Raw genomic sequence first — 15,054 nt, forward strand, 5'->3', positions numbered from 1 at the left:
GACATCAGTGAATGAGGGGCTGTAAAGCAAGAGGGGCCCAAGAGAACAAGGGGCTGTAAACTGAGGGAAACGCAAGTGAACGAGGGGCTGTAAACCAGGGGGAAAGCAGATAAACGAGGGGCTGTAAACCAGGGGGGGGAAAGAGGATGAACGAGGGTCTGTTAAGCGAATGGGACATCAGTGAACGAGAGGCTGTAAACCGAGGGGGAAGCCAGTGAATGAGGGGGTGTACCGTGTGATCTTCCTCTTTTGCTGGGACTTGGTGATGGTGTTCTCCTCGTCCCTCTTCTTCAGCACCTGGTAGTTGTACTCCAGCTTCTCCTGGTTCAGCTGGTACGTGGCCTTCATCTGCTGCAGCTGCTGCTGGAGGATCTGCATCCAAACCCGGGAAGGACACAGAGGTCAGAGGGGGACAAGAGAAAGGGGTCAGGGGTCATATCCCCCCCAAACACACACACAATGTACAGAGAGGACGGCTTCCCTACAGACCCCGATATCCGCGCTCACCTGCACATCCGTCTCCAGCTTTATCTTGATGATGTTATATTCCTCTCCGTCCTGCACACGGAGCTGCTGCAGCTGCTGCTCATATTCCTCCACCTTCCTCATCCTGTTCATGAGACTCTCCAGCTACAGGGGGACAGCAGAGACGCCGCTCAGGGCAAAGACAGAGCAATGACTACAGAGACAAAGCAAAGTACTCCACCGGCTATACAGACAGACCAGAGTCCTCCACCAACTATAGAGTCAGAGCAGAGTCTTCCACCCACTAGAGAGACAGAGCAGAGTTCTCCACCCACTACAGAGACAGAGCAGAGTCCTCTACCGACTACAGAGACAAAGTACTAACTATAGGAACCAAGCACACAGTACAGAGTCTTGTACACAGTACAGAGCAGAGTCCTGCACACGGTACAGAGCAGAGTCCTGCACACGGTACAGAGCAGAGTCCTGCACACGGTACAGAGCAGAGTCCTGCACACGGTACAGAGCAGAGTCCTGCACACGGTACAGAGCAGGGTCCTGCACACGGTACAGAGCAGAGTCCTGCACACGGTACAGAGCAGAGTCCTGCACACGGTACAGAGCAGAGTCCTACACACGGTACAGAGCAGGGTCCTGCACACGGTACAGAGCAGGGTCCTGCACACGGTACAGAGCAGGGTCCTGCACACGGTACAGAGCAGGGTCCTGCACACGGTACAGAGCAGGGTCCTGCACACGGTACAGAGCAGGGTCCTGCACACGGTACAGAGCAGGGTCCTGCACACGGTACAGAGCAGGGTCCCTGTACTCTGCTCTGTACCGTGTGCAGGACCCTGCTCTGTACCGTGTGCAGGACCCTGCTCTGTACCGTGTGCAGGACCCTGCTCTGTACCGTGTGCAGGACCCTGCTCTGTACCGTGTGCAGGACCCTGCTCTGTACCGTGTGCAGGACCCTGCTCTGTACTGTGTACAGAGCAGAGTCCTACACACAGAGCAGAGTCCTACACACAGAGAAGAGTCCAGCACTTACCTCCATGTCCCGCCGCTGCTGCATCCCCTGCTCCCACTTCTTCTGGTTCTTACTCAGGAGGTCTCTACGCTCTTGCTCGAAGACTTTCTACAGCAGATAAGGAGAAGTCAGTTCCCCTTAATGGGACCCATACCGGGGTAGTTACAGCGTCCCCGTGATACCATTATGACATCTGTACTGACATGTACTGACCTCGATCTGCAGCAGCTCCTGGCGGTACGTCTTGCTGAGGCTCCTAACTTGCTCCTCCATCCTCTCAATCAGCAGGCTGATGTCCTCTGACTGTTTCTTCAGATCCTTGACATACTGATCGTCCTTCCTCTTCAGCTCCTGGAAAAGATTCACAAAGATCTAGAAGGATCTGAGAGCAAAAGCATGAGAAAGTTATGGGGGAACTCCGGGCATGTGACCCGACATTCCACTGTGTCGCCATAGAGGGATCCCGCACCCAGATCCTGATACCGGTATACGCTCCATGGTCACCAGGGGAGAAGCTGCGACCCAAAGTAAGGGGAAGAGTACTGGGGGGATGTGACCTGACAACACACTGTGCCGCCATAGAGGGATCCCAGAACACACGCCATGGTCACCCGGGAAGAAGCCATGACCCAGTGTAAGGGGGAAGAGTACTGGGGGGATGTGACCTGACAACAAGACCCAGTGTAAGGGAGATGTGACTGAGTGCCCACCTGCTGCAGCTCCCCGATCAGCACGTTCTTGTCCTCGATCAGCTGCCCGCACTGTTGTTGCTGGGAGTTCAGCACCGCCCACAGCTCCTGCGGGATCGCCTTCTCCCCACTCAGCAGCCATTTCTTACTGATTTCTTCAAATTTCTCGAAACTGCTCTTCGCCTCATTGTCGATCTTCTCAACTCTGACAACCCAGAAAGACGAACATAAAAGATTGTGAGAAAGAAATCATCAGTGTTCGGTATGTTCCACAGCATCCCTACGGCGGCAAAGGGTTAACGGGTTCCTACTTTCCTACTAGGACAGAAGGAAAAAAAACACCTGACTAAACAATCAGCAATAGACCCTCCCTAGGATCCCCCCCATAGGGTATGTTTCCACTACGGAACACAAGTTGTAATTCAAGCAGAGGCCCCGCGGTCTCCGCTTGAAATTTCCACTCGTGTTTCATAGTGGGAAAATACCCACAAAGAGCAACATAGACCATACACAGGTTTTTTTTCCCTTCTGTGTTACTAGGAAGTTTGTTGTTTTGTGTTCCTGGCATACTGAGGTCCTCCTCGGCTCGACCACCCTCCCCATATCTGAGTAGATCAGCAGCAGCTTCCTGTGCTTGATCTTGGAGGTGGCTTCCTCTAAGCTTCTCAGATCACCTGTACTGATGTTATATGGAAGTTTTTTCTCCCGTCAGTGCCGATGTGGCGGCACTGTATAACTCACAGCATCCCCAGATGTCTTTTCACCACTGTAGTAGCCACGTGCCCCAGATACAGTGTGCAGTCCTCTTTCTGGTGGTACGGCAGCCATTTCCGGCATGCGTCCCGCTGATGTTATGGGGAATGTGCTGACCCAACTCTCTGCTCTCGCTGAGACTTCTCGGAAAGTTGTGCAGCGTTTTGTCCTGTTCCAGTGCCCCCTGCTGATTGGTGTGTTCTGCGGAGGCGGCCATTGTTGGCATGTGTATGCAGGCAACAATCAAATGACTAATGACATTTTTTGATGTGTCGTTGATGGCATCTTTTAAGGCTGACGATAAAATTATCGTTAATCGTTCCCAAATCTTTTGGTGTATAAACACATCATTATTACAACAACTGTTGTCTCTGGATTGTGGCCAACCAGTCCCGAACTATCTTCAGTGGGATGGCTGCAATACCTGCTTCTGCTACCAACATGGGTTTTCATTCTGAAGCTAAGAACTTCTTGAGCTGGTTCAGATCTCAGCTATTGGAGTCATTTCAGGAGATTCCACTGGCCGGCTGCTTTACCACACACTTCTGAGATGCACTCACTGCTTTTTTTTTTTTTACTTTACTGACTTCCATCACTTTTCCTTCTCAGGATTTACTTTAGTAAAGTAGTTTTCTCCCAGTGTAGGCCGAGAAGCCTGGGCCTCTCTTGGAGAGCTTCCCCGCCCAGGGTGGCCCCTCCCTGGCTTACTCCAGACATCAGGAGAACCACTGACACACAACCTCACAGCTAGGAGGCAGTATTATAGTAGTTATATTCCTGTATATAGGGAGCAGTATTATAGTAGTTATATTCCTGTATATAGGAGCAGTATTATAGTAGTTATATCCCTGTATATAGGGGGCAGTATTATAGTAGTTATATTCCTGTATATAGGAGCAGTATTATAGTAGTTATATCCCTGTATATAGGGGGCAGTATTATAGTAGTTATATTCTTGTATATAGGAGCAGTATTATAGTAGTTATATCCCTGTATATAGGAGCAGTATTATAGTAGTTATATTCTTGTATATAGGAGCAGTATTATAGTAGTTATGAACTGGAGAGAGTGGAACCGCTGCACATCCCATCTATGGCTGATACTAATGCCGCTAGGCCTATATTAAAAATCAACACCAGAGTGTCTGTATATGAATTGATCAAGCCATATTGCCCCGTGTACCAACGCGCAGGTCCTCTGGTCCACACGGGTCCCTACGCTAACTCCACACCGTGTCGGTCAGCGACCGCCAACCCCGCAAAGCGTGCACGGGAAGGGAGGCCATGGAAGGGCCCTGCAACCCCAATGTCACAGGACCAGACCCAAAAAGCCCCACCAAAACCCAGCCAGCACCACCGGCGGGGAAGGCTGCCCCCAAACGACACCAGCAGGGCCGCCGATAGGGAAGTACAAGTGGTACTGCCGTATGGGGCCCGGACCCTAAGAGACATGGGGGGGGGGCCCGCCGGCCGCCGCCCCCCGTCCGCTACGCTAGGGGGGCCCGCACGGCCCCCCTTGCCACCTGTTTTTGAGTATCCCGAGAAGCTGCGGCCACGCAGCTTCTCGGGATGCACTGATCGCTTTGATGTTCCGCCCGCACAGTGAGCGGGCGGAACATTAAAGCGATCAGAATACAGGAGAAGGACCTGTCAGCGTCCTCCTCCTGTATTCCCTCCCATAGGCTGCCGGCACTTCATACCAGCAGCCTATGGAAGGCCGGGCCGTGATCATGTGCCTCTCCAGCAGGCATGATGATGTGACGTCATCACGTCTGCCGGAAGTCCCGTCCCTGCGGCTCGCAAGATGGAGCATGAAGAGGAGGAGGAAGAGCTGCTGCCTGCACAGCGCGGATTAGGTGAGTAGGATGTTTGTTTTTTTAGGGGCACCTCTGGGGGCGTTATTAGTATATGGGGGCACCTCTGGGGGCATTATTAGTATATGGGGGCACCTCTGGGGGCGTTATTAGTGTATGGGGGCACCTCTGGGGGCATTATTAGTATATGGGGGCACCTCTGGGGGCATTATTAGTGTATGGGGGCACCTCTGGGGGCATTATTAGTATATGGGGGCACCTCTGGGGGCATTATTAGTATATGGGGGCACCTCTGGGGGCGTTATTAGTATATGGGGGGCACCTCTGGGGGCATTATTAGTGTATGGGGGCACCTCTGGGGGCATTATTAGTATATGGGGGCACCTCTGGGGGCATTATTAGTGTATGGGGGCACCTCTGGGGGCATTATTAGTGTATGGGGGCACCTCTGGGGGCATTATTAGTGTATGGGGGCACCTCTGGGGGCATTATTAGTGTATGGGGGCACCTCTGGGGGCATTATTAGTATATGGGGGCACCTCTGGGGGCATTATTAGTGTATGGGGGCACCTCTGGGGGCATTATTAGTATATGGGGGGCACCTCTGGGGGCATTATTAGTTCATGGGGGCACCTCCAGGGGCATTATTAGTATATGGGGGCACCTCTGGGGGCATTATTAGTTCATGGGGGCACCTCTGGGGGCATTATTAGTTCATGGGGGCACCTCTGGGGGCATTATTAGTTTATGGGGGCACCTCTGGGGGCATTATTAGTGTATGTGGGCACCTCTGGGGGCATTATTAGTGTATGTGGGCACCTCTGGGGGCATTATTAGTATATGGGGGCACCTCTGGGGGCATTATTAGTATATGGGGGCACCTCTGGGGGCATTATTAGTTCATGGGGGCACCTCTGGGGGCATTATTAACTCATGGGGGCATCTCTGGGGGCATTATTAGTTCATGGGGGCACAGCTGGGAATCCTACATACAGGGGGCACAGCAGGGGATCCTACATACAGGGGGCATCCCACACAGCGCAGTTACTATGGGAGCCTACAGGGGGGAGAAAGGAAAGGAAGTTGCTAGAAATGTGCGGAGCCTAAATTGTTTGTCTCGCAGGTTCTAAGGGGATGAAACGTATCTGGAAGAAATCATCATGGAGGTCTGGGCCGGATGGAGAGGAAAAGGGAAAGTGACGCCTCAGATCAAAGAAGACGTCACCTGTGAGTCCCTGTATGACACTTTTCTTATTTTGTAGAACATCATTTAGTAGGGGCGCCCCGAGGTGACAGCTACTACATTATCTGTACTCAGAGATATCACTGTGTTATCTGTGCTGTTACATAGGACTGCAGGTGACTACTACATTATCTGTACTCAGAGATATCACTGTGTTATCTGTTGTGTTACATAGGACTGCAGGTGACTACTACATTATCTGTACTCAGAGATATCGCTGTGTTATCTGTGGTGTTACATAGGACTGCAGGTGACAGCTACTGCATTATCTGTACTCAGCGATATCACTGTGTTATCTGTGGTGTTACATAGGACTGCAGGTGATATCAGGTGATTTCTCCAGGTTGCAGAAGTTCAAACTTCATCGTGCCCTGGTGTGCTGGTGTCTGTATGTCTGTATACATGTGTGCTGGTGTCTGTATGTCTGTATACATGTGTGCTGGTGTCTGTGTGTGTGTATACATGTGTGCTGGTGTCTGTATGTCTGTATACATGTGTGCTGGTGTCTGTATGTTTGTATACATGTGTGCTGGTGTCTGTGTGTGTGTATACATGTGTGCTGGTGTCTGTATACATGTGTGCTGGTGTCTGTGTGTGAGATCAATTCTAGAGAACTGGCTCATATACCCCATTTTCCCCAGTGGTATAAAATGTAACCTCTGTTATACAGTTATAGAATTGTAGAACCTAAATGTGAACAAGGTGCAATTCAAATAGACACTTACTTGTATAGCTGCCTCTTGTGCTCTGTATGCAGTGCATTATATTCACCCTTGCAACGTACAATTTATAGCGTGTCTACAAGCCCAGCGGGGCTCATTATGATGGAGACTAAAACTTATACAAGAGTGGGGTAGGGGTTCCCCTGTATTCAGAATGCTGTTGAGTGCTCGGCAATGCCCCGTCTGGGATTATTGAATTTCGAGGGTCTATGCAGAGCAGGATAAAGACACCTCTGCTGCACAAACAGGATCTCCTAGAAAGCGTTCTCACTGCCATGTATTCGCTATCACTGGCTTGGATGAGCTAAACTAGTCTGCCTGGGGGGGGGGTGATTTGTATATGCTCACTAACATGGAACAGCCTCATTATATTAGCCTTATCAACATATTCTATGTTAGTGAGCATACCGGGGGGGGGGGGGGGGGGATATTGGTGAACATATACAAATCACACAGCCCCCCAGACCCTCGAAATTCAATAACCCCAAACGGGGCATTGCCTAGTACTCAACAGCATTCTGAATACAGGGGAACCCCTACCCCACTCTTGTATAAGTTTTAGTCTCCATCATAATGAGCCCCGCTGGGCTTGTAGACACGCTATAAATTGTACATTGCAGGGGTGAATATAATGCACTGCATACAGAGCACAAGAGGCAGCTATACAAGTAAGTGTCTATTTAAATTGCACCTTGTTCACATTTAGTTTCTACAATTGTATAACTGTATAACAGAGGTTACATTATAAACCATTGGGGAAAATGGGAAATATGAGCCAGTTCTCTAGAATTGATCTGAACCAAATTATACCTCCCAGCAAGGCGTGGGGCGAACACACTATTTTTTTTTTTTTTTATTAATGTGGGGGACCCAGACACTTTGGTTGTATGGGGCCCCGAAATTCCTGATGGCGGCCCTGGACACCAGTATGGATATGGTATTACACTTACCATTGCTGCTCTCACAGAATGGGGAAGACATAAGGTCCAGACATGTGAGCACAGGCATATCCTGCTAATTTTGGTCATGTGGGTCAATTCATATACAGACACTCTGGTGTTGATTTTTAATATAGGCCTAGCGGCATTAGTATCAGCCATAGATGGGATGTGCAGCCGTTCCATTCTCTCCAGTTCGTGTATTATAGTAGTTATATTCCTGTATATAGGAGCAGTATTATAGTAGTTATATCCCTGTATATAGGCGCAGTATTATAGTAGTATATCCCTGTATATAGGAGCAGTATTATAGTAGTATATCCCTGTATATAGGAGCAGTATTATAGTAGTTATATTCCTGTATATAGGAGCAGTATTATAGTAGTTATATCCCTGTATATAGGAGCAGTATTATAGTAGTTTATTCCTGTATATAGGAGCAGTATTATAGTAGTTATATTCCTGTGTATATAGGAGCAGTATTATAGTAGTTATATCCCTGTATATAGGAGCAGTATTATAGTAGTTATATCCCTGTATATAGGAACAGTATTATAGTAGTTATATTCCTGTATATAGGGGCAGTATTATAGTTGTTATATTCCTGTATATAGGAGCAGTATTATAGTAGTTATATTCCTGTATATAGGGGCAGTATTATAGTTGTTATATCCCTGTATATAGGAGCAGTATTATAGTAGTTATATCCCTGTATATAGGAGCAGTATTATAGTAGTATATTCCTGTATATAGGAGCAGTATTATAGTAGTTATATTCCTGTGTATATAGGAGCAGTAGTATAGTAGTTATATTCCTGTATATATAGGAGGCAGTATTATAGTAGTTATATTCTTGTATATAGGGGCAGTATTATATTAGTTATATTCCTGTATATAGGAGCAGTATTATATAGTTATATTCCTGTATATAGGAGCAGTATTATAGTAGCTATATTCCTGTATATAGGAGCAGTATTATAGTAGTTATATTCTTGTATATAGGAGCAGTATTATAGTAGTTATGGGGTTCAGGGAAGAAACAGAGTGCTGCACCTCACACCTATGGCTGATACTAGTGCCCCTAGGCTAAATAAAAAACACATCAGAATTTTGTGTATGAATTGATCAAGCCATACTGCCCCATGTACCTCGTGCCGGTATCTGATACACATGGGTCCCTACACTAAGTCCACACCGTGCAAGTCAGTGGCCACCAACCCCGCAGGCGTGCACAGCCAGGGAACGGGGGCCATGGGACGGCCCTGCGACCCCCATGCCACAGGACCAGACCCAAAAACACCACACCAGAACCCGGCCAGCACCGCCGGCGGAGAAGGTCGCCCCCAAGCAGCACAAGTCTGGATAAGGAATTACACTCACCATAGCTGCAGCAAACAGAATGGGAAAAAACAGGAGGGATTAAAACCATGTGCACTCAGGTGTCTCCTGCTAATTGCGGTCATGTGGGTCTCACCAGGAGGAGTGCAAAACATGTCCCCCGTCCCATGGCCCCCGTTCCCTGACTGTGCACACCTGCGGGGTTGGTGGCCACTGACTGGCACGGTGTGGACTTAGTGTAGGGACCCATGTGTATCAGATACCGGCACGAGGTACATGGGGCAGTATGGCTTGATCAATTCATACACAAAATTCTGATGTGTTTTTTATTTAGCCTAGCGGCACTAGTATCAGCCATAGGTGTGAGGTGCAGCACTCTGTTTCTTCCCTGAACCGCATTATAGTAGTTATATTCCTGTATATAGGAGCAGTATTATAGTAGTATATTCCTGTATATAGGAGCAATATTATAGTAGTTATATTCCTGTATATAGGAGCAGTATTATAGTAGTTATATTCCTGTATATAGGAGCAGTATTATAGTAGTTATATTCCTGTATATAGGAGCAGTATTATAGTAGTTATGGTTCAGGGAAGAAAAAGAGTGCTGCACCTCGCACCTATGGCTGATACTAGTACCTCTCGGCTGCAAAAAAAACATCAGAATTCTGTATGTGAATTGATCAAGCCACACTGCCCCATGTACCTCGTGCAGGTATCTGATACACATGGGTCCCTACACTAAGTCCACACTGTGCCGGTCAGCGACCACCACCCCCGCAGGCGTGCACAGTCAGGGAAGGGAGGCCATGCAACGGCCCTGCAACCCCCATGCCACAGGACCAGACCCAAAAATGCCACACCAAAACCCAGCCAGCACCACCGGCGGAGGAAGCTGCCCCCAAACAGCACAAGTCTGGATAAGGTATTGCACTCACCATAGCTATCAAAGATAGAATGGGAAAGACAGGAGGGATTAAAACCATGAGCACTCAGGTGTCTCCTGCTAATTGCGGTCATGTGGGTCTCACCAGGAGGAGTGCAAAACACGGAGAAAAGAGAGAAACAAAATACGGTTCAGGGAAGAAAAAGAGTGCTGCACCTCGCACCTATGGCTGATACTAGTACCTCTCGGCTGCAAAAAAAACATCAGAATTCTGTATGTGAATTGATCAAGCCACACTGCCCCATGTACCTCGTGCAGGTATCTGATACACATGGGTCCCTACACTAAGTCCACACTGTGCCGGTCAGCGACCACCACCCCCGCAGGCGTGCACAGTCAGGGAAGGGAGGCCATGCAACGGCCCTGCAACCCCCATGCCACAGGACCAGACCCAAAAATGCCACACCAAAACCCAGCCAGCACCACCGGCGGAGGAAGCTGCCCCCAAACAGCACAAGTCTGGATAAGGTATTGCACTCACCATAGCTATCAAAGATAGAATGGGAAAGACAGGAGGGATTAAAACCATGAGCACTCAGGTGTCTCCTGCTAATTGCGGTCATGTGGGTCTCACCAGGAGGAGTGCAAAACACGGAGAAAAGAGAGAAACAAAATACGGTTCAGGGAAGAAAAAGAGTGCTGCACCTCGCACCTATGGCTGATACTAGTACCTCTCGGCTGCAAAAAAAACATCAGAATTCTGTATGTGAATTGATCAAGCCACACTGCCCCATGTACCTCGTGCAGGTATCTGATACACATGGGTCCCTACACTAAGTCCACACTGTGCCGGTCAGCGACCACCACCCCCGCAGGCGTGCACAGTCAGGGAAGGGAGGCCATGCAACGGCCCTGCAACCCCCATGCCACAGGACCAGACCCAAAAATGCCACACCAAAACCCAGCCAGCACCACCGGCGGAGGAAGCTGCCCCCAAACAGCACAAGTCTGGATAAGGTATTGCACTCACCATAGCTATCAAAGATAGAATGGGAAAGACAGGAGGGATTAAAACCATGAGCACTCAGGTGTCTCCTGCTAATTGCGGTCATGTGGGTCTCACCAGGAGGAGTGCAAAACACGGAGAAAAGAGAGAAACAAAATACGGTTCAGGGAAGAAAAAGAGTGCTGCACCTCGCACCTATGGCTGATACTAGTACCTCTCGGCTGCAAAAAAAACATCAGAATTCTGTATGTGAATTGATCAAGCCACACTGCCCCATGTACCTCGTGCAGGTATCTGATACACATGGGTCCCTACACTAAGTCCACACTGTGCCGGTCAGCGACCACCACCCCCGCAGGCGTGCACAGTCAGGGAAGGGAGGCCATGCAACGGCCCTGCAACCCCCATGCCACAGGACCAGACCCAAAAATGCCACACCAAAACCCAGCCAGCACCACCGGCGGAGGAAGCTGCCCCCAAACAGCACAAGTCTGGATAAGGTATTGCACTCACCATAGCTATCAAAGATAGAATGGGAAAGACAGGAGGGATTAAAACCATGAGCACTCAGGTGTCTCCTGCTAATTGCGGTCATGTGGGTCTCACCAGGAGGAGTGCAAAACACGGAGAAAAGAGAGAAACAAAATACGGTTCAGGGAAGAAAAAGAGTGCTGCACCTCGCACCTATGGCTGATACTAGTACCTCTCGGCTGCAAAAAAAACATCAGAATTCTGTATGTGAATTGATCAAGCCACACTGCCCCATGTACCTCGTGCAGGTATCTGATACACATGGGTCCCTACACTAAGTCCACACTGTGCCGGTCAGCGACCACCACCCCCGCAGGCGTGCACAGTCAGGGAAGGGAGGCCATGCAACGGCCCTGCAACCCCCATGCCACAGGACCAGACCCAAAAATGCCACACCAAAACCCAGCCAGCACCACCGGCGGAGGAAGCTGCCCCCAAACAGCACAAGTCTGGATAAGGTATTGCACTCACCATAGCTATCAAAGATAGAATGGGAAAGACAGGAGGGATTAAAACCATGAGCACTCAGGTGTCTCCTGCTAATTGCGGTCATGTGGGTCTCACCAGGAGGAGTGCAAAACACGGAGAAAAGAGAGAAACAAAATACGGTTCAGGGAAGAAAAAGAGTGCTGCACCTCGCACCTATGGCTGATACTAGTACCTCTCGGCTGCAAAAAAAACATCAGAATTCTGTATGTGAATTGATCAAGCCACACTGCCCCATGTACCTCGTGCAGGTATCTGATACACATGGGTCCCTACACTAAGTCCACACTGTGCCGGTCAGCGACCACCACCCCCGCAGGCGTGCACAGTCAGGGAAGGGAGGCCATGCAACGGCCCTGCAACCCCCATGCCACAGGACCAGACCCAAAAATGCCACACCAAAACCCAGCCAGCACCACCGGCGGAGGAAGCTGCCCCCAAACAGCACAAGTCTGGATAAGGTATTGCACTCACCATAGCTATCAAAGATAGAATGGGAAAGACAGGAGGGATTAAAACCATGAGCACTCAGGTGTCTCCTGCTAATTGCGGTCATGTGGGTCTCACCAGGAGGAGTGCAAAACACGGAGAAAAGAGAGAAACAAAATACGGTTCAGGGAAGAAAAAGAGTGCTGCACCTCGCACCTATGGCTGATACTAGTACCTCTCGGCTGCAAAAAAAACATCAGAATTCTGTATGTGAATTGATCAAGCCACACTGCCCCATGTACCTCGTGCAGGTATCTGATACACATGGGTCCCTACACTAAGTCCACACTGTGCCGGTCAGCGACCACCACCCCCGCAGGCGTGCACAGTCAGGGAAGGGAGGCCATGCAACGGCCCTGCAACCCCCATGCCACAGGACCAGACCCAAAAATGCCACACCAAAACCCAGCCAGCACCACCGGCGGAGGAAGCTGCCCCCAAACAGCACAAGTCTGGATAAGGTATTGCACTCACCATAGCTATCAAAGATAGAATGGGAAAGACAGGAGGGATTAAAACCATGAGCACTCAGGTGTCTCCTGCTAATTGCGGTCATGTGGGTCTCACCAGGAGGAGTGCAAAACACGGAGAAAAGAGAGAAACAAAATACGGTTCAGGGAAGAAAAAGAGTGCTGCACCTCGCACCTATGGCTGATACTAGTACCTCTCGGCTGCAAAAAAAACATCAGAATTCTGTATGTGAATTGATCAAGCCACACTGCCCCATGTACCTCGTGCAGGTATCTGATACACATGGGTCCCTACACTAAGTCCACACTGTGCCGGTCAGCGACCACCACCCCCGCAGGCGTGCACAGTCAGGGAAGGGAGGCCATGCAACGGCCCTGCAACCCCCATGCCACAGGACCAGACCCAAAAATGCCACACCAAAACCCAGCCAGCACCACCGGCGGAGGAAGCTGCCCCCAAACAGCACAAGTCTGGATAAGGTATTGCACTCACCATAGCTATCAAAGATAGAATGGGAAAGACAGGAGGGATTAAAACCATGAGCACTCAGGTGTCTCCTGCTAATTGCGGTCATGTGGGTCTCACCAGGAGGAGTGCAAAACACGGAGAAAAGAGAGAAACAAAATACGGTTCAGGGAAGAAAAAGAGTGCTGCACCTCGCACCTATGGCTGATACTAGTACCTCTCGGCTGCAAAAAAAACATCAGAATTCTGTATGTGAATTGATCAAGCCACACTGCCCCATGTACCTCGTGCAGGTATCTGATACACATGGGTCCCTACACTAAGTCCACACTGTGCCGGTCAGCGACCACCACCCCCGCAGGCGTGCACAGTCAGGGAAGGGAGGCCATGCAACGGCCCTGCAACCCCCATGCCACAGGACCAGACCCAAAAATGCCACACCAAAACCCAGCCAGCACCACCGGCGGAGGAAGCTGCCCCCAAACAGCACAAGTCTGGATAAGGTATTGCACTCACCATAGCTATCAAAGATAGAATGGGAAAGACAGGAGGGATTAAAACCATGAGCACTCAGGTGTCTCCTGCTAATTGCGGTCATGTGGGTCTCACCAGGAGGAGTGCAAAACACGGAGAAAAGAGAGAAACAAAATACGGTTCAGGGAAGAAAAAGAGTGCTGCACCTCGCACCTATGGCTGATACTAGTACCTCTCGGCTGCAAAAAAAACATCAGAATTCTGTATGTGAATTGATCAAGCCACACTGCCCCATGTACCTCGTGCAGGTATCTGATACACATGGGTCCCTACACTAAGTCCACACTGTGCCGGTCAGCGACCACCACCCCCGCAGGCGTGCACAGTCAGGGAAGGGAGGCCATGCAACGGCCCTGCAACCCCCATGCCACAGGACCAGACCCAAAAATGCCACACCAAAACCCAGCCAGCACCACCGGCGGAGGAAGCTGCCCCCAAACAGCACAAGTCTGGATAAGGTATTGCACTCACCATAGCTATCAAAGATAGAATGGGAAAGACAGGAGGGATTAAAACCATGAGCACTCAGGTGTCTCCTGCTAATTGCGGTCATGTGGGTCTCACCAGGAGGAGTGCAAAACACGGAGAAAAGAGAGAAACAAAATACGGTTCAGGGAAGAAAAAGAGTGCTGCACCTCGCACCTATGGCTGATACTAGTACCTCTCGGCTGCAAAAAAAACATCAGAATTCTGTATGTGAATTGATCAAGCCACACTGCCCCATGTACCTCGTGCAGGTATCTGATACACATGGGTCCCTACACTAAGTCCACACTGTGCCGGTCAGCGACCACCACCCCCGCAGGCGTGCACAGTCAGGGAAGGGAGGCCATGCAACGGCCCTGCAACCCCCATGCCACAGGACCAGACCCAAAAATGCCACACCAAAACCCAGCCAGCACCACCGGCGGAGGAAGCTGCCCCCAAACAGCACAAGTCTGGATAAGGTATTGCACTCACCATAGCTATCAAAGATAGAATGGGAAAGACAGGAGGGATTAAAACCATGAGCACTCAGGTGTCTCCTGCTAATTGCGGTCATGTGGGTCTCACCAGGAGGAGTGCAAAACACGGAGAAAAGAGAGAAACAAAATACGGTTCAGGGAAGAAAAAGAGTGCTGCACCTCGCACCTATGGCTGATACTAGTACCTCTCGGCTGCAAAAAAAAACATCAGAATTCTGTATGTGAATTGA

At 49.8% G+C, this 15,054-nt stretch overlaps 1 protein-coding gene across 2 annotated transcripts in view; it reads right to left on the reverse strand.

The window, feature by feature from the left end:
- DRC1 (dynein regulatory complex subunit 1) overlaps positions 1-15,054 on the reverse strand; it is a 31,835-nt gene that overhangs the window by 8,517 nt on the left and 8,264 nt on the right. For both annotated transcript variants that reach the window (XM_069973192.1, XM_069973191.1), the window contains exons 5-9: positions 2,206-2,389; positions 1,709-1,846; positions 1,517-1,603; positions 508-630; positions 233-372 (exon numbers count right to left, since the gene is read on the reverse strand). In XM_069973192.1, coding sequence (XP_069829293.1) covers positions 233-372; positions 508-630; positions 1,517-1,603; positions 1,709-1,846; positions 2,206-2,389 — 672 coding nt within the window. The remainder of the gene's footprint in view (positions 1-232; positions 373-507; positions 631-1,516; positions 1,604-1,708; positions 1,847-2,205; positions 2,390-15,054) is intronic.

Source organism: Dendropsophus ebraccatus, chromosome 6, assembly GCF_027789765.1.
Source record: "Dendropsophus ebraccatus isolate aDenEbr1 chromosome 6, aDenEbr1.pat, whole genome shotgun sequence".
Classification (NCBI taxonomy): domain Eukaryota; kingdom Metazoa; phylum Chordata; class Amphibia; order Anura; family Hylidae; genus Dendropsophus; species Dendropsophus ebraccatus.